General features: G+C 63.8%; 1 protein-coding gene across 1 annotated transcript in view; it reads right to left on the reverse strand.

Annotated features, from left to right (window-relative positions):
* The window catches only part of FLNC (filamin C), a 79,029-nt gene that overhangs the window by 33,227 nt on the left and 20,367 nt on the right, over nt 1-25,435 (reverse strand). Inside the window, 16 exon segments of the mRNA XM_039519975.1 lie at nt 53-170; nt 840-1,009; nt 1,775-1,865; nt 4,047-4,207; nt 4,968-5,091; nt 5,396-5,539; nt 15,330-15,443; nt 16,219-16,412; nt 18,296-18,432; nt 18,725-18,851; nt 19,198-19,335; nt 20,965-21,165; nt 21,249-21,411; nt 22,871-22,948; nt 23,667-23,785; nt 24,065-24,215. Of these exon segments, the coding sequence (XP_039375909.1) occupies nt 53-170; nt 840-1,009; nt 1,775-1,865; nt 4,047-4,207; nt 4,968-5,091; nt 5,396-5,539; nt 15,330-15,443; nt 16,219-16,412; nt 18,296-18,432; nt 18,725-18,851; nt 19,198-19,335; nt 20,965-21,165; nt 21,249-21,411; nt 22,871-22,948; nt 23,667-23,785; nt 24,065-24,215 (2,230 nt within the window).

Consider the following 25,435-nt stretch of genomic DNA (forward strand, 5'->3'; position numbering starts at 1 on the left):
TTCCAGCCCCTCCAGCCCCTCCCCCGCGCCCCACGGCCCTGCCCCCACTCACTGTTGTTGAGTCCCTGCACTTTGACCTTGCTGAGGTCCAGGGGAGGGGCCACGCTGACAGTAAAGGGGCTCTTGGGCACGGGGTCCCCCCCGTACGTCACCGTCACGGCCAGATTGCCCTGCGCGGAGAGAGCAACCGAGTCAGGGAACAGGTGGGGAGCAGTGCCCGGCGGGGAGCCACAAACCCCAGCTGTGAATGGGCAGGGGGCGATGCCCAGCCCAGGAGGGGGCACTGCCCAGCTGGCGCATGTGTGTGGTGGTGATGCCCAGCCCTGGCAGGGGGCACTGCCCGGCTGGCGCGTGAGCAGGGGGGGCGATGCCCAGCCCAGGAGGGGGTGGTGCCCGGCTGGCACGTGTGCAGGGGGGCGATGCCCAGCCCAGGAGGGGGGTGGTGCCCGGCTGGCATGTGAGCAGGGGGGTGATGCCCAGCCCTGGCAGGGGGCACTGCCCGGCTGGTGCGTGCGCAGGGGGGCGATGCCCAGCCCAGGAGGGGGTGGTGCCCAGCTGGCGTGTGTGCAGGGGGGCGGTGCCCAGCCCAGCAGGGGGCACTGCCCGGCTGGCGCGTGTGCAGGGGGGCGATGCCCAGCCCAGCAGGGGGTGGTGCCCGGCTGGTGCATGTGCAGGGGGGCGATGCCCAGCCCAGGAGGGGGCACTGCCCAGCTGGCGCGTGTGCGGGGGGGCGATGCCCAGCCCAGGAGGGGGCACTGCTCAGCTGGCGTGTGTGCAGGGGGGCGATGCCCAGCCCAGGAGGGGGTGGTGCCTGGCTGGCGCGCGTCCCGGCCCCTCACCTGCTGCAGGGCGGTGTACTTGACGGTGTAGGAGTAGTCGTGGTTATCGATGATCTCGAAGTCCCGCACGGCCGGGCCCTTGGCCGCCCCAGCGAACTGCACGTCCAGCTTGGCCTTGCCGGCGCCCTTGGTGAAGACGGTGAAGTGGGTGGGTTTCCCGACCTCCACTCCTGGCAGGAAGGGAGCGAGGGGCCGGTCAGCGTCCTGCCAGCCCAGCTTCCCCCGGCGCCCTGGACCCGCCCGCCAGCACGGTGCCCCCCCCGCCCACTGCCCCCCCGGCACGGCACCCCCCGCCGAGCCCCGCCCACTGCCCCCGGCACGGCGCCCCACCGAGCCCCAGCACGGCGCCCCGCCCACTGCCCCGGCACGGCGCCCCGCCGAGCCCCCGCCCACTGCCCCCGGCACGGCGCTTCTGCACGCGCCCGCCGAGCTCCCGCCCACTGCCCCTGCACGGCGCCCCTGCCCCGCTGAGCTCCCGCCCACTGCCCCTGCACGGCGCCCCTGCCCCGCTGAGCCCCCGCCACTGCCCCTGCACGGCGCCCGCCGAGCTCCCGCCCACTGCCCCTGCACGGCGCCCGCCGAGCTCCCGCCCACTGCCCCCTGCACGGCGCCCCCGAGCACGGCACCCTGCCCCGCCGAGCCCCGCCCACTGCCCCAGCACGGCGCCCCGCCGAGCCCCGCCCACTGCCCCAGCACGGCGCCGCCGCCAAGCTCCCACCCACTGCCCCTGGCACGGCGCCCCACCGAGCCCCCACCCCAGCACAGCACCCCCACCGAGCCCCTGCCCCTCCCAGCACCCCGAGTTCTCTTCAGAGGTCTCCCATCTGGGTGCTGTGCAGGCCCCACACTGCTCAGTGGGGGCTGCCAGCCTGAGGGGGACACAGCCCCTGGCTGGGGCCACACTGCAGCCTCCCAGCACACGGACACCCCCTCACCTGTCCTGCTTAGCCCGGGCCCCTCAGCCTTCACCTTGCTGGCGTCGTGGGACGGGTCCACTTTGATGCGGAAGGGGCTGGTGGGGATTTCCTGGGGGGCACAGGAGAGAGAGGGGGGTGAGGGGTGCCCTGCTGGCATGGACCGGCTGGAACCCACAGCTGGGGGGCCAGGATCCCCCAGAGGGCCAGGCAGTGGGAGACCCTCCCGCCTCTCAGCATGGATTCACCAAGGGCAAGTCATGCCTGACTCACCTAACTGCCTTCTATGAGGAGAGAACCGGCTCTGTGGCTGAGGGGAAGCAGTGGGGGTGTTATTCCTGGACTTTAGCAAAGCTTCTGACACGGTCTCCCACAGTATCTTGCCAGCGAGTTAAAGAAGTCTGGGCTGGATGAATGGACTATGAGGTGGATAGAAAGCTGGCTAGATGGTCGGGCTCAACGGGTGGTGATCAACGGCTCCATGTCTAGCTGGCAGCCGGTATCAAGTGGAGTGCCCCAAGGGTCGGTGCTGGGGCCGGTTTTGTTCACTATCTTCATTAACAATCTGGAGGATGGCGTGGACTGCACCCTTAGCAAGTTTGCAGCTGACACTAAACTGGGAGGAGTGGTAGATACACTGGAGGGTAGGGATAGGATACAGAGGGACCTAGACAAATTAGAGGATTGGGCCAAAAGAAACCTGATGAGGTTCACCAAGGACAAGTGCAGAGTCCTGCACTTAGGACAGAAGAATCCCCTGCACTGCTACAGACTAGGTACCGAATGGCTGGGCAGCAGTTCTGCAGAAAAGGACCTAGGGGTTACGGTGGATGAGAAGCTGGATATGAGCCAGTGTGCCCTTGTTGCCAAGAAGGCTAATGGCATTTTGGGCTGTATAAGTAGGGGCATTTCCAGCAGATCGAGGGACGTGATCATTCCCCTCTACTCAGCACTGGTGAGGCCTCATCTGGAGTACTGTGTCCAGTTTTGGGCCCCACACTACAAGAAGGATGTGGATAAATTGGAGAGAGTCCAGCAGAGGGCAACAAAAATGATTAGGGGGCTGGAGCACATGACTTGTGAGGAAAGGCTGAGGGAACTGGGATTGTTTAGTCTGCAGAAGAGAAGAATGAGGGGGATTTGATAGCTGCTTTCAGCTACCTGAAAGGGGGTTCCAAAGAGGATGGATCTAGACTGTTCTCAGTGGTGGCAGATGACAGAACAAGGAGTAATGGTCTCAAATTGCAGTGGGGGAGGTCTAGGTTGGATATTAGGAAACACTATTTCACTAGGAGGGTGGTGAAGCACTGGAATGGGTTACCTAGGGAGGTGGTGGAATCTCCTTCCTTCGAGGTTTTTAAGGTCAGGCTTGACAAAGCCCTGGCTGGGATGATTTAGTTGGGATTGGTCCTGCTTTGAGCAGGGGGTTGGACTAGATACCTCCTGAGGTCCCTTCCCACCCTGAGATTCTATGATTCTATGATTCTCTCCTCCTGGAGCCCCCCGCCTGCCCAGCAATCGCCCGCCGGCTCCACCATGCTGCCCCCCTCTGGGGTGGGACACGGCACCTGGGCTGGATCTGCCAGTGGGGACGTGAATTCGCAGCTGTGGGTCCCAGAGCTGCCCTGGCCAGGCCCCTCCAGCCGCACAGACGCCACCGGGCATGGGCTCTGTGCTGGCCCCAGGGCTCCCATCCCTCTCCCCCCGGGCCGCCTCCTCCTTAGCCTGGGAGAGCAGCACACCCAGCCAATGGCAGGTCCCTCCCAGGATCCCCAGTGCCGGGGTGAGAGGTCACAGGGAGCCCCCTACAGAGCCCCTCGAGCTGCTCCCCTGGGGGGCACCTGGGGACAACGGTGGCTTTAGGAGGCTGGTCTGAGCCCCTCTGAGATGGCCCCATGCGCCATTCTGCTGCCCTGGGCCCAGCGCCAGTCCATACCCGGTTGGCGAAGAGCACCATGATGGTGCACCGCCCGGCGCCAGCCCGTACCTGGTTGGCGAAGAGCACCATGATGGCGTACCACCCGGTGCCAGCCCGTACCTGGTTGGCAAAGAGCACCATGATGGTGTACCACCCGGTGCCAGCCCGTACCTGGTTGGCGAAGAGCACCATGATGGCGTAACACCCGGTGCCAGCCCGTACCTGGTTGGCGAAGAGCACCATGATGGTGTACCGCCCGGCGCCAGCCCGTACCTGGTTGGCGAAGAGCACCAGGATGGTGCACCGCCCGGCGCCAGCCCGTACGTGGTTGGCAAAGAGCACCATGATGGTGCACCGCCCGGCGCCAGCCCGTACCTGGTTGGCGAAGAGCACCATGATGGTGTACCGCCCGGCGCCTGGCGGCATGTACTTCACTGTGAATGTGTCATTGTCGTTCTTGATGATGTCGAATTCGATGTCGGCCTCCACCGGCCCCACCACGCCTGGGGCGCACTTGATCCCGATGCTCACGTCCCCTGCAACACAGCCGGGGCAGGCCCCGTCACAGGGGAGCCAGACTCACCGCGGGGGGGGGCCGGCCCGCAGGGCGCTGGTCACGGGGGGCTGGGCCGGCTGAGCCCAGGGGCAGGGGGGCTGGCACACAAGGTGCTGGTCGGGGTGGGGGCTGGGCTGGCTGACCCCAGGGGCAGGGGCCGGTCGGGGGCTGGGCCGGCTGACCCCAGGGGCAGGGGCTGGTCGGGGGCTGGGCCGGCTGACCCCAGGGGCAGGGGGGCCGGTCAGGGGCTGGGCTGGCTGAGCCCGGGCAGGGGCCGGCCCACGAGGCGCTGGGCAGGGGCTGGGCCGGCTGATCCCAGGAGCAGGGGGCTGGTCGGGGCTGGGCTGGCTGAGCCCGGGGCAGGGGCCGCAGGGGCCGGCCGCGAGGCGCTGGGCAGGGGGGGCTGGGCCGGCTGACCCCAGGGGCAGGGGGGCCGGCCCGCAGTGGGGACCTTGCTCTCTAGCCCTGGCTGGAGGACACAAGCAGCCCCCATCGCCCCCTAGCCCTGCCCCGAGAGACGCTAAGTGGGCACGGGGCAGCTCTGTCTGTGCCCCATGGAGCCCGCGGCCCCTCAGCCAAGTGCCCAGCCCAGGCCCCACAGACACGGTGGCGTTTGTGCTCCTGGTTTGCCCGTCCCGCTCGCTGCACGCGTGGGCCCCCGAAAGCTGTCGGCCGGCAGCCCTGGCTGTGGTGCCCCCAGGGAGGGGCAGGGACGCCCCGCGGCCCCTCGCCGGCCCTACCTTGCCCGGCCTCGCTGCAGTCCACGGTGAAGTAGGTGGGTTCGTTGGCCTTGAGCCCCGTCTTCTCCACGCCGGGGCCGTACACCTTCACCTTGTCCGGGTGGCTCCCCTCGCCCACAGTCACCTGCCGGGAGCAACGCGCGTGTCCATGGGCTCTGGCTAGCCGGGGGCCCCACCCCACACCCAGAGGGGGCCGCTCCATCCTTGGCGGGCTGGGCAGGACGCCCAGGCCAGCTCCTTTGGGACAGCACTGGGAATGGGGTGTCTCCATCCATGTGAGGGGCTGGGATCCCCCTGAATCGGGAGCCCCCTCAGCGCTCTGCCATTGCCGCGTCGCTCCTCGAGGAGCAGGGCCGGGCGCCCAGCCAGTGGGCACCGGCGCCGGCTCAGTCCCCACCGCGGGGCCAGTGAGAGGCGGGGGCACTCACCCGGAAGGGGCTCTTGGGGACGTTCACCCCGCCCCAGGAGATGATGATGGTGTGTTTGATGGGCTTGGTGGGCACATAGACGCAGTGGAAGGTGTTGTCACCGTTGTCCTTGATCTTGATGTCGATGGGGAAGCCCTCAGCGTCCTGCGGGCACAAACGGGAGCTCAGCTGCACGGGGGGCACCGGACGGCAAAGGTCACCCCCGCCCCAGGCTGTGTGCCCACCCTGCGGGCCAGAGACAGCCACCCCTCCTGCTCCTGGAGGATCCTCTGCTTCCCCCCGTGCAACCTGCTCCGCACAGGACGGGGCTCTGGCTGGCAACCTGCTAGTGCCACATGCTCTGGGGGATTCCTCCCGTTGGATTGGATTTATGGCCAGTCTAACTCAGACCAGATCATGGGCCCATCCGGCCCGGCATCCCGCCCGCCCGCCCGCCGCTTCCCGCCACGGGCCCGTCCGGCCCAGCATCCCGCCCGCCCGCGCTTCCGCCATGGGCCCGTCCGGCCCTGCATCCCGCCGCCCGCCCGCGCTTCCGCCACGGGCCCGTCCGGCCCGCATCCCGCCCGCCCGCCGCTACTTCGCCACGGGCCCGTCCGGCCCGGCATCCCGCCCGCCCGCCCGCCACTTCCCGCCACGGGCCCGTCCGGCCCGGCATCCCACCCGCCCGCCCGCCGCTTCCCGCCACGGGCCCGTCCGCCCGGCATCCCGCCCGCCGCTTCCCGCCACGGGCCCGTCCAGCCCGGCATCCCGCCCGGCCGCCGCTTCCCGCCACGGGCCCGTCCGGCCCGGCATCCCGCCCGCCCGCGCTTCCCGCCACGGGCCCGTCCGGCCAGCATCGCCCGCCCGCCGCGCTTCCCGCCATGGGCCCGTCCGGCCCGGCATCCCGCCCGCCGCCGCTTCCGCCACGGGCCGTCCGCCCGCCCGCCCGCCCGCCGCTTCCCTCCACGGGCCCGTCCGGCCCGGCATCCCGCCCGCCCCGCTGCTTCCGCCACGGCATCCCGCCCGGCATCTCGCCCGCCGCCGCGCTTCCGCCACGGGCCCGTCCGCCCGGCATCCCGCCCGCCCGCCGCCCGCCGCTTCCCGCCACGGGCCCGTCCGGCCCCGCCCGGCATCCCGCCCGCCCGCCGCCGCTTTCTCGCCACGGGCCCGTCCGCCCGGCATCCCACCCGCCGCCCGCCCGCTGCTTCGCCACGGGCCCATCCGCCCAGCATCCCGCCCCGCCCGCCGCGCTTCCCGCCATGGGCCCGTCTGCCCGGCATCTCGCCCGCCCGCCGCTTCGCCACGGGCCCGTCGGCCCGCATCCCGCCCGCCCGCTGCTTCGCCACGGGCCCGTCCGCCCGGCATCCCGCCCGCCGCCGCTTCCCGCCACGGGCCCGTCCGCCCGGCATCCCGCCCGCCCGCCGCTGCTTCCGCCACGGGCCCGTCCGCCCGGCATCCCGCCCGCCCGCCGCGCTTCCACCACAGGCCCGTCTGCCCAGCATCCTGCCGCCGCCCGCTGCTTCCCGCCCGCATCCCGCTTCGCCCGCTTCGCTGCTTCGCCACGGGCCCGTCCGCCCGGCATCCCGCCCGCCCGCTGCTTCGCCACGGGCCCGTCCGCCCGGCATCCCGCCCGCCCGCCGCTTCCCGCCACGGGCCCGTCCGGCCCGGCATCCCGCCCGCCCGCCGCTTCCCACCACAGGCCCAACTGATTTTCCAGTAAAGATTTTATCATTTCATAGTAAAAACTGCAAAGGAATCAAACTGTCCCATGGACCATCTGGATGGACATTTCAGGCTGGAATAACAGGAGTATCGCAGCGGGGACGTGCTACCGACCACCGGAGCAGGGCGGCGACAGTGGCTGTGAAATGCTCAGGGGGATTAGAGAGGCTATAAAAATAGAAAGCTCAGTAATAATGGGGGATTTCAACTCTCCCCACACTGCCTGGGTACAGGACACCTCAGGCCGGGCTTCGGGGAGAAAGCTTCTTGCCACCTTAAACGGAGCCGCTGGCCCTGGAACCCCCCAGAGGAGAGGCAACGCTTGATTTAGTCCTGAGTGCAGCACAAGATCTGGCCCAAGAGGTGACTAGAGCTGGACCTCGTGGTAGTAGCTACCACAGTGTAATTAAATCCCACCTCCCTGGGGAGCTGGGGGGTAACACGAAAGCAGCCCACCCAGCACTTCACCTCAGACCGGGGAACTACGCAAACGTGAGGGAGCGAGTTCAGTGGAAATGAAGAGGTAACAGCCCCCAAAGGGAAATGAGAACTTTTCAAAACCACCCTACTATTCACTCCCATGAAACGTTACCTGTGCGGCAGCAGGGAGCGGGTGGAGCGACCTGGGATGGCTGCATGGGGGAGGGGAGAGCAGGGGGTGACTTTAGGTGAGGGACGGGACCTGGGCCTGGAACCTGCGCCAGGCAGGGCTGGACGAAGGGAGAGGGGGAGGGAAGGAGCGGGAGGGAGCCGGCTGGAGGGGTTTTTGGTTTCAGTTTGGGCTGGCTGGGAAGACGCAGGGAACCCCAAGTCTGGGGTCTAAGCTCCTTGCCCCCCAGAGGGACCCGGCTGAGGGGTCCTGGTTGCACCTACAAGCCCTGCTTGGGACTGTGTCCTGTCATCTAACAACCCTTCTGCTTTACTGGCTGGCTGAGAGTCCCGGGGAATCGCAGGAAGTGGGGGTGCAGGGCCCTGACTCCCTGTCATAAACAGATAGTTAACCTGACCAGATTTGAATCTAAGAGAGACAGTCATGTCTCCAAGCTCTTAGTCTTATGATTTGATTTCTATATTTGCAATTGGGTGTTTTTCCTGTTTGCTGATATTGCTTTTACTGAGAAATCCAGAGATTGATTCTCTTAATAAATTCTTTTCTTTCTAGAGATTCAAGGAGTTTGAATGTATCTCTTTCCAGGACTAGGGAATTGTGTTGAGTCAAGGATTTGACTTCTCCAAAGTGGCTAGATTCAAGGGGGTTGAATCTGGGTTCCCAGGAAGAAGGGGACAGGCAGTGTGTCAGACACTTTAACCTGACTGGTGCAGGTCCCCCCTTTGAACCCACAAGCTCAAAGTGGGGGGTGATCCCCATGCATGGGGGCAGCGGAGTTTCAACCCATTGTTAGAAGAAATCTTCAGCCAGGGGCTGAGGAGAGAGGATTTCCAGCAGGCTTTGTTGTGCCTCACAGTTTGCTGGGAGATTGTGTGATCAGGATTCCTTCATCCAGCCGGAAGAACAGGTTTGGGAGACAGAAACCCTCCAGCCAGATTTTTTTGAAATCCTCTGGAGCCAGGAATACAAATCCCTGAGAGGATTTACTAGACGGTACTAAGTAGCACCAGCCGTCAGCTGGGCTTTATTAGTACCAGCTCAGAAGGAGAGGAAGATTGTTTTTTGGAACAGATTTTTCAGCTGGTTTAGCTGGGGGAAATAAGGTTTCTAACGGGGCTGTGTTAGGATTTTTTTTTTTCTTTTCTTTTTTTTTTCTTCTGTCCGCTTAAAACAGCTATTTTCTAGGAGGCTTGTTAGAAAGGACCCCCACTGTGAGGTACTAGCAAGTGCTAGAAACAGGACAAACCAGTTTTTTTGGTCTTCTCAGTATATCAGCAAACAGCAGCTACACAAATGCAAATACAAAGTTTTGTTTCTTTTCTATTCAGTCTCTTCGGGAATAGAAAGGGTTAGGGAATTGGAAACCAGTTCACTGACTGCAGAGGGGTGTGGCCACAGGGGTGTGGCAGCACAAAAGCAACACCAGCAAGCCACACATAAAATTCACTGACTGCAGAGGGGTGTGCCAGCACCCAGAAGGCACTGTTCCCCCCCAAGAAATTTCCCACCTACAGGGCAGGTGAGAACACTCACGCCTTCTTGAAAAGTTTTAAAAGGACCTGCCATGGGTACAGCATCCCTGAAAAGACCAGTACAGGACTGGCCAGGAAAGTGGACTTTGCTGTCTATGACAATTATTCCATCCCCATGCTACTGGGGAAGACTTGGCAACCATGTGCAGCTGGCCAAGAGGGGGAGTGGTCACCCGGCCAGGCCAAACAAGCAGGCACTCCCATCCCTGTTCCTGAGCCATCCACCAGGACCCTGTCTGTGTTACCACAGACCCAGATAGAGGTTGTGGAACCGGATCTCATGCCAACAACTACAGCAGCCATAGTACATCCAGTCCCAGTACCGAACTGGAAAAGCAACAGCGCAGAACCAGCGCCAGCACTGACGCCAGCGCCTAAACTGGCAGAAGCAGCAGACAACTCTACCCAAGAGGCTCAGCCAGAGCCTAAATATCACCTTGTGCACCAGCGGAGAGCGGTTCACAGTCAACGGAAACAACCTCATCACCTACATCACTCCCAGAGAAACTGGTGTCTCCGCCGGAACAGTTCCAAGCGGAGCAGGAAGCCGACAGCCTTAAGAGAGCTGGGCGCGCGGCAGCAACCCACCTCCCTCTCCTCAGCCTCACCCAATTCCAGTTTGTTGTAAAACAAGGACTTTATATAAGGACATTCTTTCTGGTGGACACCAGGAAGGCCAGCATCCTCAAAGACAGTTGGTAGTTCCAACTAAGTACTGGGACAAGCTCTAGCTTTTGCCCCCACATCCCAGGGGCATTCTGGGTCAACAAAAGCAAAACAGGTTAAAAACATTCCTTCCACTGGGAGGGGATGGGCAAGGCGATGCCAAAGTATCGCCTCAAATGCATACAAAGTGTTCTTCAGTGTCAAATATCTTGTTGTTTACATACTTAGTAGTATATGTAATAGTGCATGTGTTTTGTTTATCTGTTTATGTTACAGTGCTAGGAGGAAATCACCACCAGTAGTTCCCACTGTTGGCATTTGGGGCGTGTCATAAACAGATAGTTAAGGGTTAAGGGTTCTTTACCTGTAAAGGGGGTTAACATGTAGGCTGACCACCTGACCAGAGGACCAATCAGAGATAAGATTTTTCAAATCTCTGTGGAGGGAAGCTTTGTCTTAGTGAGAACTCTTTTTGAATCTAAGAGAGACAGTCATGTCTCCAAGCTCTCCTGAGTAGTTTCTACTAATTAATAGTGAGTATTAATTAGAAAGGCGAATTAGTCTTATGATTTGATTTCTATATTTGCAATTGGGTGTTTGCTAAAGGAAATGCTTTATTCCTGTTTGCTGATATTGCTTTTTACTGAGAAAGGGGAGGGGGATTTTCTCCAGATTGATAAGTTTATCCTATGAGTGTCCAGCTTGGGCTCATAGAGATTCTGTATTTTCTTTTGTTCTCTTAATAAATTCTTTTCTTTTCTTTGGACTTGGTTAGTTTTACCTGTGTGGATTCAGGAAGGAAGGCGCCACTCTGTGAAGACAAGGGTTGTCTCCAAGCAGAGAGAGAGCAGGAGAGGGGGAAGTGGGCTGCTTCCTGTGTGTAGAGATTCAAGGAGTTTGAATCAGGTATCTCTTTCCAGGACTAGGGAAGGGGAAGGGGAAGTGTCCCTCTCCTTGTGTTGAGTCAAGGATTTGACTGTGTATATATCTCTCCAGTGGCTAGAGAGAGGGAAGGGGGGTGCTTCCTGTGTGTGTGTGTTCAGATTCAAGTTTGAATCTGGGTTCCCAGGGAAGCTTGGGGACAGGCAGTGTGTCAGACACTTTAACCTGACTGGTGGCAGCGAAGGAGATCTACCCTATTTTTTTTGGGGGGAATACATGGTCCCCCCCTCCCTGACCACAAGCTCAAAGTGGGGGTGAGATCCCATGACACTCCCCCACACTCCGTGACGATACCCCAGATTGAAAGAAACACAGGAAGGGAACCTAAAAAGTGCCACTGTGGCTAACCAGCAGAGTAAACGCGGCAGAGGCAAAAAGCAGCCTTTAGAAATGGGCAGTTAAATCCTACCGAGGAAAACAGAAAGGAGCAAGTCAAGGGGCTGAGTAGAATTACGAAGGCCAAAAAAGGATTGGAGGAGCAACTAGCCAAAGACTCATAAACAAACAGCAAAACCTTTTTTAAGTACATCAGAAGCAGGAAGCCTGTTAAAGAACCAGTGGGGCCCTGGACGATCGAGATGCTAAGAGCACTCGAGGCCATTGCGGAGAAACGAAACGAATTCTTTGCATCAGTCTTCACTGCAGAGGCTGTGAGGGAGATTCCCACACCTGAGCCAGGCTTTGTAGGTGACAGATCTGAGGAGCTGTCCCACACTGAGGTGTCATTAGAGGAGGTTTTGGAACAAATTGATAAACTAAACAGTAATAAGTCACCAGCACCAGATGGTATCACCCAAGAGTTCTGAAATATGAAACTGCAGAACTACTAACTGTGGTTTGTAACCTGTCATTGAAATCAGCCTCTGTACCCAATGACTGGAGGACAGCGAATGTGACACCAATTTTTACAAAGGGCTCCAGAGGTGACCCTGGCAATTACAGGCCGGTGAGCCTGACTTCAGTACTGGGCAAACTGGTTGAACTATAGATGAACATGATTTGTTGGGGAAGAGTCAACATGGTTTTTGCAGGGGGAAGTCATGCCTCACCAATCTACTAGAATTCTCTGAGGGGGTCAACAAGCAGGTGGACAAGGGGGATCCAGTGGATACAGTGTACGTGGATTTTCAGAAAGTCTTTGACAAAGTAAAGGCTCTTGAGCAAAGTCAGCTGTCATGGGCTAAGAGGGGAGGTTCTCTCATGGCTCAGTAAGTGGTTAAAAGACAGAAGACAAAGGGTAGGAACAAATGCTCCGTTTTCAGAATGGAGAGAGGTAACCAGTGGTGTCCCCCAGGGCTCTGTACTGGGCCTAGTGCTATTGAACATCTTCATAAACGATCTGGAAAAAGGGGTAAACGGGGAGATGGCAAAATGTGCAGACAATACAAAACTACTCGAGCTAGTTAAGTCCAAAGGAAACTGTGAAGAGTTACAGCGGGATCTCCCCAAACTGGGTGACTGGGCTGTGACGCTCTGTACCCCGCGGGGCGCCCTGGAACCCCCATAGTCATTGTTTAGCTATAATCGTGATCTTGCATATAAAACATGCCATGTGAGGTATCAGGGGAAAGGTTATGATCTGCTGAAACCCATTGTTCCATCTAACTATGTAGATCAGGGGTTGGCAGCCTTTCAGAAGTGCTGTGCCGAGTCTTCATTTATTCACTCTCATTTAAGGTTTCATGTGCCAGTCAGACATTTGAACGTTTTTAGAAGGTCTCTCTCTAGAAGTCTATAATATAGAACTAAACTACTGTTGTATGTAAAGTAAATAAGGTTTTTAAAATGTTTAAGAAGCTTCATTTAAAATTAAATTAAAATGCAGAGCCCCCTGAACCAGTGGCCTGGACCCGGGCAGTGTGAGTGCCACTGAAAATCAGCTCGCGTGCCGCCTTCGGCACCTGTGCCATAGGTTGCCTACCCCAGGCTAGATAATACTTAGTCCTAGACGAGGTCCCTTCCAGTCCTACACGTCTGTGATTCTAGGTTCTACTCAACTAGCCCTAGTACGAGCTGCAGAATCTTCAAAAAGCCACAAATGTAATGTCTTCATTAGACTCTTTTTTCAACAAGAGTCTAGAAAACCCCTGTATGTCTTGGAAAAACCAGAAGATACGCTGGGATTGAAGTTCAGATTAGTCCAAGCTGGGAAAACCCTCTGGCTTTCTCCTGAAGCTGCCTACCCCCGCTGTATGTCATCAGTGCCTGCTCTAGGGTTTTCACTAAAATATGCTGTGGGTTTGGGAGGCGCCCAGATACTAGCTACACAGAGACAATGACAAGGACAGTAACCGGCGCCCGGGCGGGTGCTGGACAGACACCACCAGCCATTGTCCAGCAAGGGAGCTACAATTCAGCGGCTCACCTGTACGAGGCCACACCAGGGGAATTGCTCAGCCTGGCCTGGAGACTCAGCAATGCCCCCAGACTGGCCTGGACTTGTGCTCCCCAAGCACATGGACTGAGGGTATCAGACAGACAGAGTGGGCACATACTGGGCCCTTCTCCTGCCCCCACCTACTCTGCAAGCCACTGAGACACTCACAAGGCTGAAGAGTCCAGCAGGGGAGACTGGCCCAGGTTTAAGGGACAAACCTGCATATTAAGGACTCATCCAGTGGGGCGAGTAGCTGCTTAATCTAGATGCTGCCCAGTCTAACAGGGCTGAGAGCTCAGACTGTGGGCTTAGATTTTCTTTTCTTTTGGTAACTAACTCTGACTTCTGGCCTATCACTTAATATCACTTAAAATCTACCGTTTATAGTCAATAACTGTGATTAACTGTTTCTCTTTACCAGTGAGTTTGTCTGAAGCGTGTGGCAAATCTGCTCAGGTTTTGCAAAGGCCGCTGTATAGCCACCTTCCACTGATGAAATGGGGAACCTATTCCTAGATTTGCACAGCTCCCCTTGAGCAGGCAAGACGGTATATTCCTGAGGTACAAGGCTGGGAGCTGGGGGTTTGGCTGGTGCCTTTCCCTGTGTGATTCGGAGCGGCTCTGGGAGCGTTCATGCAATCTAGCTGGGGGTGTGGGGCTCCACATGCGGTTGTGCTGAGTGATCTCAGCGCCTGCAGGGGTTTGCTGCTGCTCACTAGCAGGGCGTAGTGAGAGACAGCCCAGGCTGGAGAGTTAAGGGGGCACAGTGGTTCCACAGTCCCAGGCTGCACCCCAGAGATCCCATCACTTGGGCAGCAAAATGGCAGAAGAAATTCAGTGTTGATAGATGCAGAGTACTGCACACTGGAAAACATCATCCCGACTATACAGACAAAATGGTGGGCTCTAAATTAGCTGTTGCCACTCAAGAAAGAGACCTTGGAGTCACTGTGGAGAGTTCTCTGAAAACATCCACTCACTGTGCAGCGGCAGCCAGACAGCGAACAGAATGTTGGGAATAATCAAGAAAGGGAGAGATAATAAGACAGAAAATATCATATGGCCCCTATATAAATCCATGGTACGTCCACACCTTGAATACTGCCTGCAGATGTGGTCGCCCCATCTCAAAACAGATGTATTAGAAATGAAAAAGTTACAGAAAATGGCCACAAAAGTGATCAGGGGTCTGGAACGGCTTCCGTATGAGGCAAGGTTAATAAGACTGGAAAAGAGGCGCCTAATGGGGGATATGATAGAGGTCTATAAAACCATGACTGGTGTGGAGAAGGTGAATAAGGACGTGTCAGGGCCGGCTCCAGGTTTTTTGCTGCCCCAAGCAAAACCAACCAACCAGCCAACCAACCCGGAGTGCCATCCCTTGAAAAGTGCTGCCCCCAAGAGCCGGGGTGCTGCCCCTTTAGAAGTGCCACCCCCAGCACATGCTTGGGACGCTGGTGTGTAGAGCCGGCCTGGGAAGTGTTATTTACTCCTCATAACACAAGAACCAGGGAGCCACCAAATGAAATTAATGGGCAGCAGGTTTAAAACCAACAAAAGGAAGAATTTCTTCACACAACGCAAGTCAACCTGTGGAACTCTTTGCCAGAGGATGGTGTGAAGGCCAAGACCATAACAGGGTTCAAAAAAGAACTAGATAAGTGCATGGAGGACAGGTCCATCGATGGCTGTTAGGATGGGCAGGGATGGTGTCCCTGGCCTCTGTTTGCCAGGAGCTGGGAATGGGCGACAGGGGATGGATCAGTTGATGATTCCCTGTTCTGTTCACTCCCTCTGGGGCACCTGGCACTGGCCACTGTCGGCAGACACGATACGGGGCTGGATGGACCATTGGTCAGACCCAGTCTGGCCGTTCTTACGTTCAGCTAACCCAGTCTCCCGGCCCCTGGCTGCACCAGACCTGACCCTGGGCCCATCTAGCCCAGTCTCCTGGTCTCCAGCAGCGGCCGATGCCGGCAATGAAATCCCCACAGCGTGCCCCACGGTGCAGCGCAGCCCACAAGGAGGAACCTGTCCTGGATGCCCTGCCAGGGCTGGTCCCAACCAGGTGCCCCGCACTGAGACCCCCGCCGGGGCCTCTCCTACCTGGGCGTAGATCTTGAGCTCGGCTTTCCCTGCTCCCCGCGCGTCGATGGTGAACTCTGCCGGCTTGTCCACGATGCAGCCGGTGGGCTCCAGGCCGGGCCCGAAGGCCTTCACCTGCCACGGGAGAGCGGGAGAACTCAGCCGGGCAGGCCGCCAGGAATGCCCGACCGGGAGGGGTGCACCATGCCCTGCGTGGGCCGGGTAGCAGCCCCCTGCCCCGAAGGGACCCCCCAGGGGAGGAACCCCAGCCTCCCATCACTGAGCGCCAGTGCTGCAGGGAGAGAGCCCATCCCTGCTGGGGTGAATGGGGGGCTGGGACCCCTGGGAACTGGGCTGGGACCCCCCAAACTCATTTCACCCAGACCCTAATGCGGCTATTGGATGGCAACGATCTTTACTCTGTGCTGAGACAGCGCCTCCTAGAGGGGAAAAGCCCTGTACCCCATGGGCCAGCCAGTCCCCTGCCCTGGAGCCGGATCGGAACCAGCATCCCCTGGAGGAGAAAGGCCGTATGCCCCATTCCCCACCCCACGGAGCCAGCCAGCCAGGGCCCCCCGAGAGGATCTGTCCTCAGTTTCCCTAGTCAATTTCAGACTCATTCATCTGGCCAAAGCTTTTTAAAATTCCTTCTGTACCTGTCTCCTGAGACCCGCCCCTGAGCCGGGCTCCTGGGGAACGGGGACCCCAACGCCTGGGGAGGCAGTGGGAGAGGGGACGAGCTGGAGTAGGGGAGCAGACAGGCGGCAGAAAGGTCTGGCTGCAGATGACGTGTCATAGGCCCCGTACTGCACAGAGCTCATGGAGAGTCTCCTCCAGCTCAAGTGGCAGGGGCAGGGGCAGGGGTAGGGGGCAGGGCAGGGGAGGCCGGGCAGGGCCGGGGAGGCCGGACCTTCTCTGGGAAGTACTCGTTGGTGGCCGGCTTGATGTGTGCGATGAAGGGGCTGTCCTTGATGTCCTCGTCGTCACAGATGACGTGCACGGCGTATTCCCCGGGCTCCGTGGGCCAGTAGCGCACGTCGCACGACCCGTCCCCCTTGTCGTCGCACTCGATCTTCGCCTGCGACGGGCCCTCGATGGAGAAGCCTGCGAGGGAGCCGCCGGCCAGCGTCAGAGGCTGGGCCAGGGCTCCCCCCTGCCCGCGGCCAAGGAGGCACCGGGACAATGGCAAACGCTGCCCCAGCCCACCAGAGGGGGAAAGCTCGCAAATTCCTTCCACGCGCCCCGCTCCCAGACCCTCACCCCCTCGGCCCCGCCCGCTCCCCAGACCTCGCCCCCTCGGCCCCGCCACCCGCTCCCCAGACCCCTCGCCCCTCGGCCCCGCCACCCGCTCCCCAGACCCCTCGCCCCCTCGGCCCCGCCACCCGCTCCCCAGACCTCGCCTCGGCCCCCGCCACCCGCTTCCCCAGACCTCGCCTCGGCCCTCCCGCCACCGCTCCCCAGACCCCTCGCCCCTCGGCCCCGCCACCCGCTCCCCCAGACCTCGCCCCTCGGCCCCGCCACCCGCTCCCCAGACCCCTCGCCCCCTCGGCCCCGCCACCCGCTTCCCCAGACCCTCGCCTCGGCCCCGCCACCCGCTTCCCCAGACCCCTCGCCCCCTCGGCCCCGCCACCCGCTTCCCAGACCCCTCGCCCCCTCGGCCCTGCCACCCGCCCCAGACCCCTCACCCCCGGCCCTGCCACCCGCTCCCCAGACCCCTCGCCCCCTCGGTCCTGCCACCCGCTCCCCAGACCCTCGCCCCCTCGGCCCCGCCACCCGCTCCCCAGACCCCTCGCCCCCTCGGCCCTGCCACCCGCTCCCCCAGACCCCTCGCCCCTCGGCCCCGCCACCCGCTTCCCCAGACCCCTCGCCCCCTCGGCCCCGCCACCCGCTTCCCCAGACCCCTCGCCCCTCGGCCCCGCCACCCGCTTCCCCAGACCTCGCCTCGGCCCCGCCACCGCTTCCCCAGACCCCCGCCACCCGCTTCCCCAGACCTCGCCCCTCGGCCCCGCCACCCGCTTCCCAGACCTCGCCTCGCCCCCTCGGCCCCGCCACCCGCTCCCCCAGACCCCTCGCCTCCCTCGGCCCCGCCACCCGCTCCCCAGACCCCTCGCCCCACCTCGGCCCCGCCACCCGCTTCCCCAGACCCCTCGCCTCGGCCCCGCCACCCGCTCCCCAGACCCCTCGCCCCCTCGGCCCCGCCACCCGCTCCCCAGACCCCTCGCCCCCTCGGCCACCCGCTCCCCAGACCTCGCCCCCTCGGCCCCGCCACCCGCTCCCCAGACCCCTCGCCCCCTCGGCCCCGCCACCCGCTCCCCAGACCCCTCGCCCCCTCGGCCCCGCCACCCGCTCCCCAGACCTCGCCCCTCGGCCCTGCCACCCGCTCCCCCAGACCCCTCGCCCCCCCCTCGGCCCCGCCCCCCGCTCCCCCAGACCCCTCGCCCCTCGGTCCCGCCACCCGCTCCCCAGACCTCGCCCCTCGGCCCGCCACCCGCTCCCAGACCCTCGCCCCTCGGTCCCGCCACCCGCTCCCCAGACCCCTCGCCCCCTCGGTCCTGCCACCCGCTCCCCAGACCCCTCGCCCCTCGGCCCCGCCACCCGCTCCCCAGACCCCTCGCCTCGGTCCCGCCACCCGCTCCCCAGACCTCGCCCCTCGGCCCCGCCACCCGCTCCCAGACCCCTCGCCCCCTCGGTCCTGCCACCCGCTCCCCAGACCCCTCGCCCCCTCGGCCCCGCCACCCGCTCCCCAGACCTCGCCCCCTCGCCCGCCCAGACCCCTCGGTCCTGCCACCCGCTCCCCCAGACCCTCGCCCCCTCAGTCCTGCCACCCGCTCCCCAGACTCCTTGCCCCCGGTCCTGCCACCCGCTCCCCAGACCCGTCGACCCCCTGGACTCCACTGCCCACTCCCCGGACCCCTTGCCTCCCTAGTCCTGCCACCTGCTCCCCCAGACCCCTCGCCCCCCTCAGGCCACACTGCCCGCTCTCTTACCCAGCGTCCCCACTTCAGTGCCAATCGCCTCCACCACGAAGTCGGCTGATTTGCCCACCATGCCAGTCTCCAGGCCTGGGCCCCAGGCCCTGACTTTCTGGGTGCCCGGCTCTGGCGCCACCTGCACCTCGAAGGGGCTGCGAAGGAGACAGAGGGTCAGGGCCAGGGGACCCCGGGCAGCCAGGCTGCTGCTCTGTGACCGAGACACCACTAGTGTAACGAGTGTGCCAGGGCTCAGGCCGCTCCCCGGCTCGAGAGCACAGAACGGCCCTGGCAAGAATCTGCAGGTGGTGCCACCAGGGCGCTCCGAGCGCCTCCTCCCGCTTCACACGCGCGTGCGAGGCTCCGGCACTAGTCCAGACACGGCTCCGGTCTTGGCCCCAGCCCCAAGCACCACAGGCTGGCGAGGGGCGCGGGCCGGTCCCTTACCTGCGGGGGATGCTGTAGCCACCCCAGGAGATGGCCACCACGTATTTGCCAGGCACCACGGGGTAGTAGTCACATTCGTACACCCCCTCGCCAGCCTCCCGCACCTTCACCGGCTCCTCCGTGCCTTCTGCCGAGAGAGGGGCAAGGTGGTGAGAGCCGAGCCAGGCCAGAGAGCTCCCAGCCCCCAGCCCCAGACTCCTGCCCGTCGCCAGCCGCCTGCGTGGCAGAACCCGGCGCTTTCTGCTCTAGAGACGCCGAGCTAGAGAGAGCCGGCCAGTGTGACATGCTCTGTCCAGCAGGGGGCAGCAGTGACACCCACCTCGCTCTCCCGACTCGGCCCGTGACTCGGTTTCCCCAGCGCTCTGGCCTGAGGACAGGCTGACAGAGAGACATGGGTCTTTCCCGGGCACTGGCCCTCTCCTCCCGCCTCCCGCCTGGGCCCCACACCGCTCCCCCTCCTGCCCGGCACTCACTCGGCCCCTTGACCACGACCTTCAGCTTCCCGCTGCCTGCGCCCTTGGTGTAGACCTTGAACTCGGCCACCTCCTTGACCCGCACGCCCTTGGGCTGGAGGCCCCGGCCCGTGGCCCGGCAGGCGTTGGGGCTGCAGGCTGCGGGGACAGAGGAGAGAGAGCTTAGTGGGGAGGTGCCCCTGGCTGCCACCCTCCTGCCCCTCACCCAGGCCACCCGGCTGGCTGGCCTGGGCCTGGGACTGCACCGTGGGCAGCCCCCGGCCGCGCCACCTGGGAGATCTCACACCCTAGACCCACGCAGCCGGGGCACCAGGGGGTCTGTGCCCAGGCCGGGCAGCCCGTGGGCCCAGAGCAGGGGCTGGAGGAGGATTAAATGGACCCTCCCTCCGGCCTGCAAAGGGGCAGGGGCTGTCTCACGAGGGGGGGGGCAGCCAGACCCAGACCGGCCCAGCCTGGGGGGGATGGGGGCACCAAGCTGGGAGAAGGAATGGGGGGCAGGGCTAGCTGCAATGAGGGGCACTGAGCAATGGGAGGGGTGGCTGCTCTCAGCAGGCAGCAAGGGCGTCCTAACCCCAGCTTGCCCTGTGCCTCAGTTTACCCATCTGAAGAATGAAGCCCCCCACCCGACCCCCGGCAGGCTAGGGAATATCTGGGGCTGCTATATGTAGAGCACTGGGGGCAGAGGGGCGCAGTGCAGGGCCTGGGGCCCGCCCCACTTACCCCAGGCTGGGAGCTCCGTTCCCCTGCCCCTGCCAGTGTCCCAGAGACACCCCCCCCCCACGGCTCGCTGCCCTCCTCCTGGGGAGCTGCTGGGCCCCACAACCCCCGCTGCGCGGGCATCCGGCCAGCCAGGAGCTGCTGGACCCTCCTGGCCCATGGGGCTGGAGCTGGGCTGCCCAGGACGTGGGGGCACCATCAGGGGGCCTGGCTCCCCCCCGGGCGGGGCTGAGTGTGAAAGGGGCGGGGGGGGGAGCCAGGCCCCCGTCTCAGGGCGGCCGGGCAGCGGGAAGCCGCGGTGAGTCAGGGATTCCTGTTTGCGTGGTGAGGCCGGGGCTGGCGGGATGGGGAGGTCGCCCGGGTTTCCGGGTCACCGCGTACCAGGGACAGGTGTCTCCTGGCCGGCCGGGGGGGCGGGGGAGAACCCCTCCCCCCAGGCTGCAGCAGAGGGGGCAGAGGCTGCCCTGCCACCCCGCTCTCTGAGCAGGGTCCCCTCCGTGCCCTGCCCCCAGCCCCACCGGCTGGTCGAGGGGGTCAGCCAGTGCCCCCCAGCAGGCTGTGGAGTTGGCACAGAGGGTGGGCACCAGCCGGGGGTGTGTGGGACGGGCTGGAGGCTGGCATGGAGGGGAGGCACTGGCCAGGAGTCATGGGTGGGGGGCTGCAGGGCTGGCACAGAGGGTGGTGGGCGCCTGGTGGGGTGGCGTGGTGCACGCTGTGGCGCAGGGGGGGGGGGGCTGGCACCGTGGGTGGGCACCAGCTGGGGGGCATGGGGCTGGCACAGAGGGTGGGCACCAGCCGGGGGCATGGGGCTGGCACAGAGGGTGGGGGCTGGCTAGGGGGGCGTGGGGCTGGCACCGAGGGTGGGCACCGGCCGGGGGGCGCGGGGCTGGCACCGTGGGTGGGCACCGGCCGGGGGGGGCGGGGCTGGCACCGTGGGTGGGCACCGGCCGGGGGGCGCGGGGCTGGCACCGAGGCGGGCACCGCCGGGGCACAGGGCTGGCACCGTGGGTGGGCACCGGCTGGGGGGCACAGGGCTGGGCGGGCTCTCACCTTCGGAGACGTTGACGGCGAAGGGGCTCCGGGGGATCTGGGTGCCGGCGAAGGTGACGCAGATGGTGTGGGGTCCCTCCAGCACGGGCCGGTAGGTGCAGCGGAAGGTGCTGTCGCCTTTGTCCTCCAGCACCACCTCCACGGTGTCGCGCCGGCCCTGCGGGTCCACGATGACCACGCCCACGTCGCCCGTGCCCGCGCCTGGCACAGACGGCAGCGTGAGCACCAGCCCCCGGCAGGGCTCCCCCAGCCCCCAGGCCCTGGCCTGCGCCCCGCGCCCCTACCTGCGGTGTAGATGTCGAAGTAGGTGGGCTTGTTGGCCACGTTGCCCACGGGCTCCAGGCCGGGCCCCCGCGCCGTCACCTTGTTGGCATCACCCAGCGCCATGCCCACGTGGACGTCAAAGGGGCTCTTGTCGATGTTCTGCCCGGCAAACAGCACCGTGACCTGGGCCGAGAGAGCGCTGGGTCAATCCCCGCCTGGGCCCTGGGGAGCGGGCGAGGGGCCCGCCGTGGCCAGGGCGGCACTGGGGTGGGGGCACAGACGGCAGCGAGGGCAGGAGAACCCCCCATCGAGCAACCGAACAGCCCCCTGGGGCGGCACTGACATACCCTGTGACCGGGCAGATCATTGCTGCAACCACAGTTATACGTCTGCAGCAAACACTGTGCAAAGGTTGTCGTGTGAGGTGTCTCGGGAAAGGTTCTGATTTGCTGGCTGGGATTACGCTGTGTGTGTGTGTCGTTGTTGTGGCTGAAGTGGTGAATATTGGCCCGGGACTTGGATCTCAATGCGATTTGATTCTAAGGAGCCTAGTGAAGCATCTGGCCGGCTTCTTGAGAAAGGAATTTGCAAGTTAAGCGCCCAGTCAAGAAACACTTAACTGACAATGCACCTTGGGAGACTCCAATCCACATCGGAGCTTTCCTGGGAACGTTCAAACTAAGGTCAGGCCTGACAGAGCCTGGCTGGGATGATTGAGTTGGAATTGGTCCTGCTTGGAGCAGGGGGTGGGACTAGAGACCCCCTGAGGCCCTTCCAGCCCTGAGATTCAAGCCTGTGAAGAACTGAGTCAAGCATGGACACGTGACTTGCCCATGTGACTCCAAGCTCCATCTTGCTGCTGTGAATTCCACAGTAAGGAAGAGCCTATATAAGGCTGATGCCTCATCTCCACTTGGGCTTCAGTCCTGCTTCTTGCCTCTGGAGGGACTTTGCTACAAGCTGAAGCTCTGAGCAAAGGACTGACTGACCCAGCCCAGCGGGGGATGTTCCAGAGACTTGATCTGAACCTGCAGTTTATTCCATCACTGCTACAAGCCTGAGCCAAGAACTTTGCCGTTACTGGATGGAATTGATTCCATTTAACCAATTCTAGCTCTCGTCTCTATTTCTTTCTTTTATGAATAAAGCTTTAGATTTTAGATTCTAAAGGTTTGGCACCAGCGTGATTTGTGGGTAAGATCTGATGTGTATATTGACCTGGGTCTGGGGCTTGGTCCTTGGGGATCGAGGGAACCGTTTTCTTTTACTGGGGTGTTGGTTTCCATAACCATTCGCCCCCATCACGAGCGGCCCTGGTGGTGATCCTGGGGAACCGGAGTGTCTGAGGGAATTGCTGGTGGGACTTGTGGTCAGCCAGTGGGGTGAGACCGAAGTCCCCTCTGGCCGGCTGGGCTGGTTTGCAAAGGACCCCAGCCCGGGGCTGTGACTCCCCTGCTCTCAGCGATTTGTCCTGAACTGACACTCTCAGTAGTGTCCTGCCAGAGGCAGCATCGTTACCCCGCCAGGACATGGGGAGCCCCCAACCCTCACACAGCAGCTGTGTGGCCCTGGGCGGAGGGGCCCACTGGGCGCAGCCCCCCCCGCAGGGCGGGCTGGGGCTCCGGCCGGGCGGGCAGCTCACCTTGTGCAGCCCGGCCACCTTGGGCACGTAGGTCACCGAGTACGTCCGCTTCTTGTCGTTGTTGGCAACCACCTTGGCCTGCGGAGGAAGGGCCCAGAGGTGAGGCTGGGGCGGGGGCCGCAAGGGCAGCTGGGGACTGTTCCCCGGCACCCCAACCACTGGGGGGCCCTGGCCGTGCCCAGCTCCGCCCCAGGGCGACTCACTCACATGGTGCCCACCAGAGAGACGAGGAGATGAAGCAGCGAGGTGCAGGGCGTCGTTGAGAGTCACACGGGGAATCAGGGTCAGAGCCAGGGATAGAACCCAGGAGTCCTGGCTCCCAGCCCCCTGCTCCAACCACTAGGACCCACTCCCACCCCAGAGCTGGGGATAGAACCCAGGAGAGCTGGCTCCCTGCTCTACCCACTAGACCCCACTCCCCTCCCAGAGCCGGAGATAGAACCCAGGAGTCCTGGCTCCCAGCCCCCGGCTCCAACCACTAGGACCCACTCCCACCCCAGAGCCGGGGATAGAACCCAGGAGTCCTGGCTCCCAGAGCCGGGGATAGAACCCAGGAGAGCTGGCTCCCAGCCCCCTGCTCTACCCACTAGGCCCCACTCCCACCCCAGAGCTGGGGATAGAACCCAGGAGTCCTGGCCCCCTGCTCTACCCACTAGACCCCACTCCCACCCCAGAGCTGGGGATAGAACCCAGGAGTCCTGGCTCCCTGCTGCTCAGAGCTCCTGCTCTCTGTGCCCTGGCCCCGTGAGGGGGCGGGGGGGGCGAGAGCGGCAGGCTGACCTCCAGGAGCCCCTACCTCCTCGGTGTGTCCCTCGGGGTCCTCGATGTAGACCAGCACCTCGCCCAGCCCCGCCTCCAGGGTCTCCACCGTGAACTGGGCCGGCTTCAGCACCGTGTTCCCGTGGGGCTCGATCCCTGTGGCACCGGGACACGGGGCTCAGGGGGGGGCACCAGCCGGGGCTGCTCCCCCATAGCCCTGCCCTGAGCGCGTCTACCCCCTCCCCCTCCCCCCGTTCCTGCCCCTCCCCCTCCCTCCCCCCCGTTCCTGCCCCCTCCCCTCCCGCTGTGCCTGCTCCCCCTCCCTGCAGCCCTGGCTCCCAGGAGCCCCTCCCACATGGGGCAGGTGTTAAGGCAGAGAGCCCTGCCCCAGGTGCCCCCCCAGGCTGGTCCCTGCAGCTGGGGGGGGGGCCCTACCGGGGCCGTAGGCAACGGCCTTCTTGGGGTTCAGCTGCTTGGAGCGCAGGGGGGCCCCGGGCTTCAGCTTGGCCTTGGGGAACTGGGACAGGTAGGTCATGACGGAGTGTTCGTCCACGTCGGGGTCCACGATCTCCTCCGGGGCGATCACCTGGGGGGAGGGAGCGGGGCCTGTGCTAAGGGCATCCCCCGAGAGCCCCCCTGCCCCACCGAGAGCCCCCCGCCCCTGAGATCCGACCCCCCAGAGCCCCCAGCCCCACCGAGAGCGCCCCACCCTGAGAGCCGACCCCCAGAGCCCCCAGCCCCACCGAGAGCCCCACCCTGAGATCCGACCCCAGAGCCCCCAGCCCCACCGAGCCCCCGCCCCTGAGATCCGACCCCCAGAGCCCCAGCCCCACCGAGCCCCCCACCCTGAGATCCGACCCCAGAGCCCCAGCCCCACCGAGCCCCCGCCCCTGAGATCCGACCCCAGAGCCCCCAGCCCCACCGAGCCCCGCCCCTGAGAGCCGACCCCAGAGCCCCCAGCCCCACCGAGAGCCCCCGCCCCTGAGATCCGACCCCAAGAGCCCCAGCCCCACCGAGAGCGCCCTGCCCTGAGAGCCCCAGAGCCCCAGAGCCCCCAGCCCCACCCAGAGCCCCCGCCCCTGAGATCCTGCCCCCAAGAGCCAACCCCAGCCCCACCAAGAGACCCCGCCCCTGAGATCCTGCCCCCAGAGCCCCCAGCCCCACCGAGAGCGCCCGCCCCTGAGATCCAACCCCAGAGCCCCCAGCCCCACCGACAGCCCCTGCTCCGAGAGCCCCGCCCCCAGAGCCCCCAGCCCCACCGAGACCCCGCCCCAATGCACCCCTGCCCCAGAGCCCCCAGCCCCACCGAGACCCCGCCCCAATGCGCCCGCCCCTGAGATCCAACCCCAGAGCCCCCAGCCCCACCGAGAGCCCCCTGCTCCGAGAGCCCGACCCCCAGAGCCCCCAGCCCCACCGAGACCCCGCCCAATGAGACCCTGCCCCCAGAGCCCCCAGCCCCACCGAGCGCCCCGCCCCTGAGATCCCCGTGCCCCCAGAGCCCCCAGCCCCACCGAGCGCCCGCCCCTGAGATCCGACCCCAGAGCCCCCAGCCCCACCGAGAGCCCCACCCTGAGCCCCGACCCCAGAGCCCCCAGCCCCACCGAGAGCGCCCGCCCCTGAGATCCGACCCCCAGAGCCCCAGCCCCACCGAGAGCCCCAGCCCCTGAGATCCAACCCCAGAGCCCCCAGCCCCACAGAGCCCCCGCCCTGAGATCCAACCCCAGAGCCCCAGCCCCTGAGATCCGACCCCAGAGCCCCCAGCCCCACCGAGAGCCCCCCGCCCCTGAGATCCGACCCCCCCGAGCC

The sequence above is a fragment of the Mauremys reevesii genome, linkage group 1 (genome assembly GCF_016161935.1).
Source record: "Mauremys reevesii isolate NIE-2019 linkage group 1, ASM1616193v1, whole genome shotgun sequence".
Classification (NCBI taxonomy): Eukaryota; Metazoa; Chordata; order Testudines; family Geoemydidae; genus Mauremys; species Mauremys reevesii.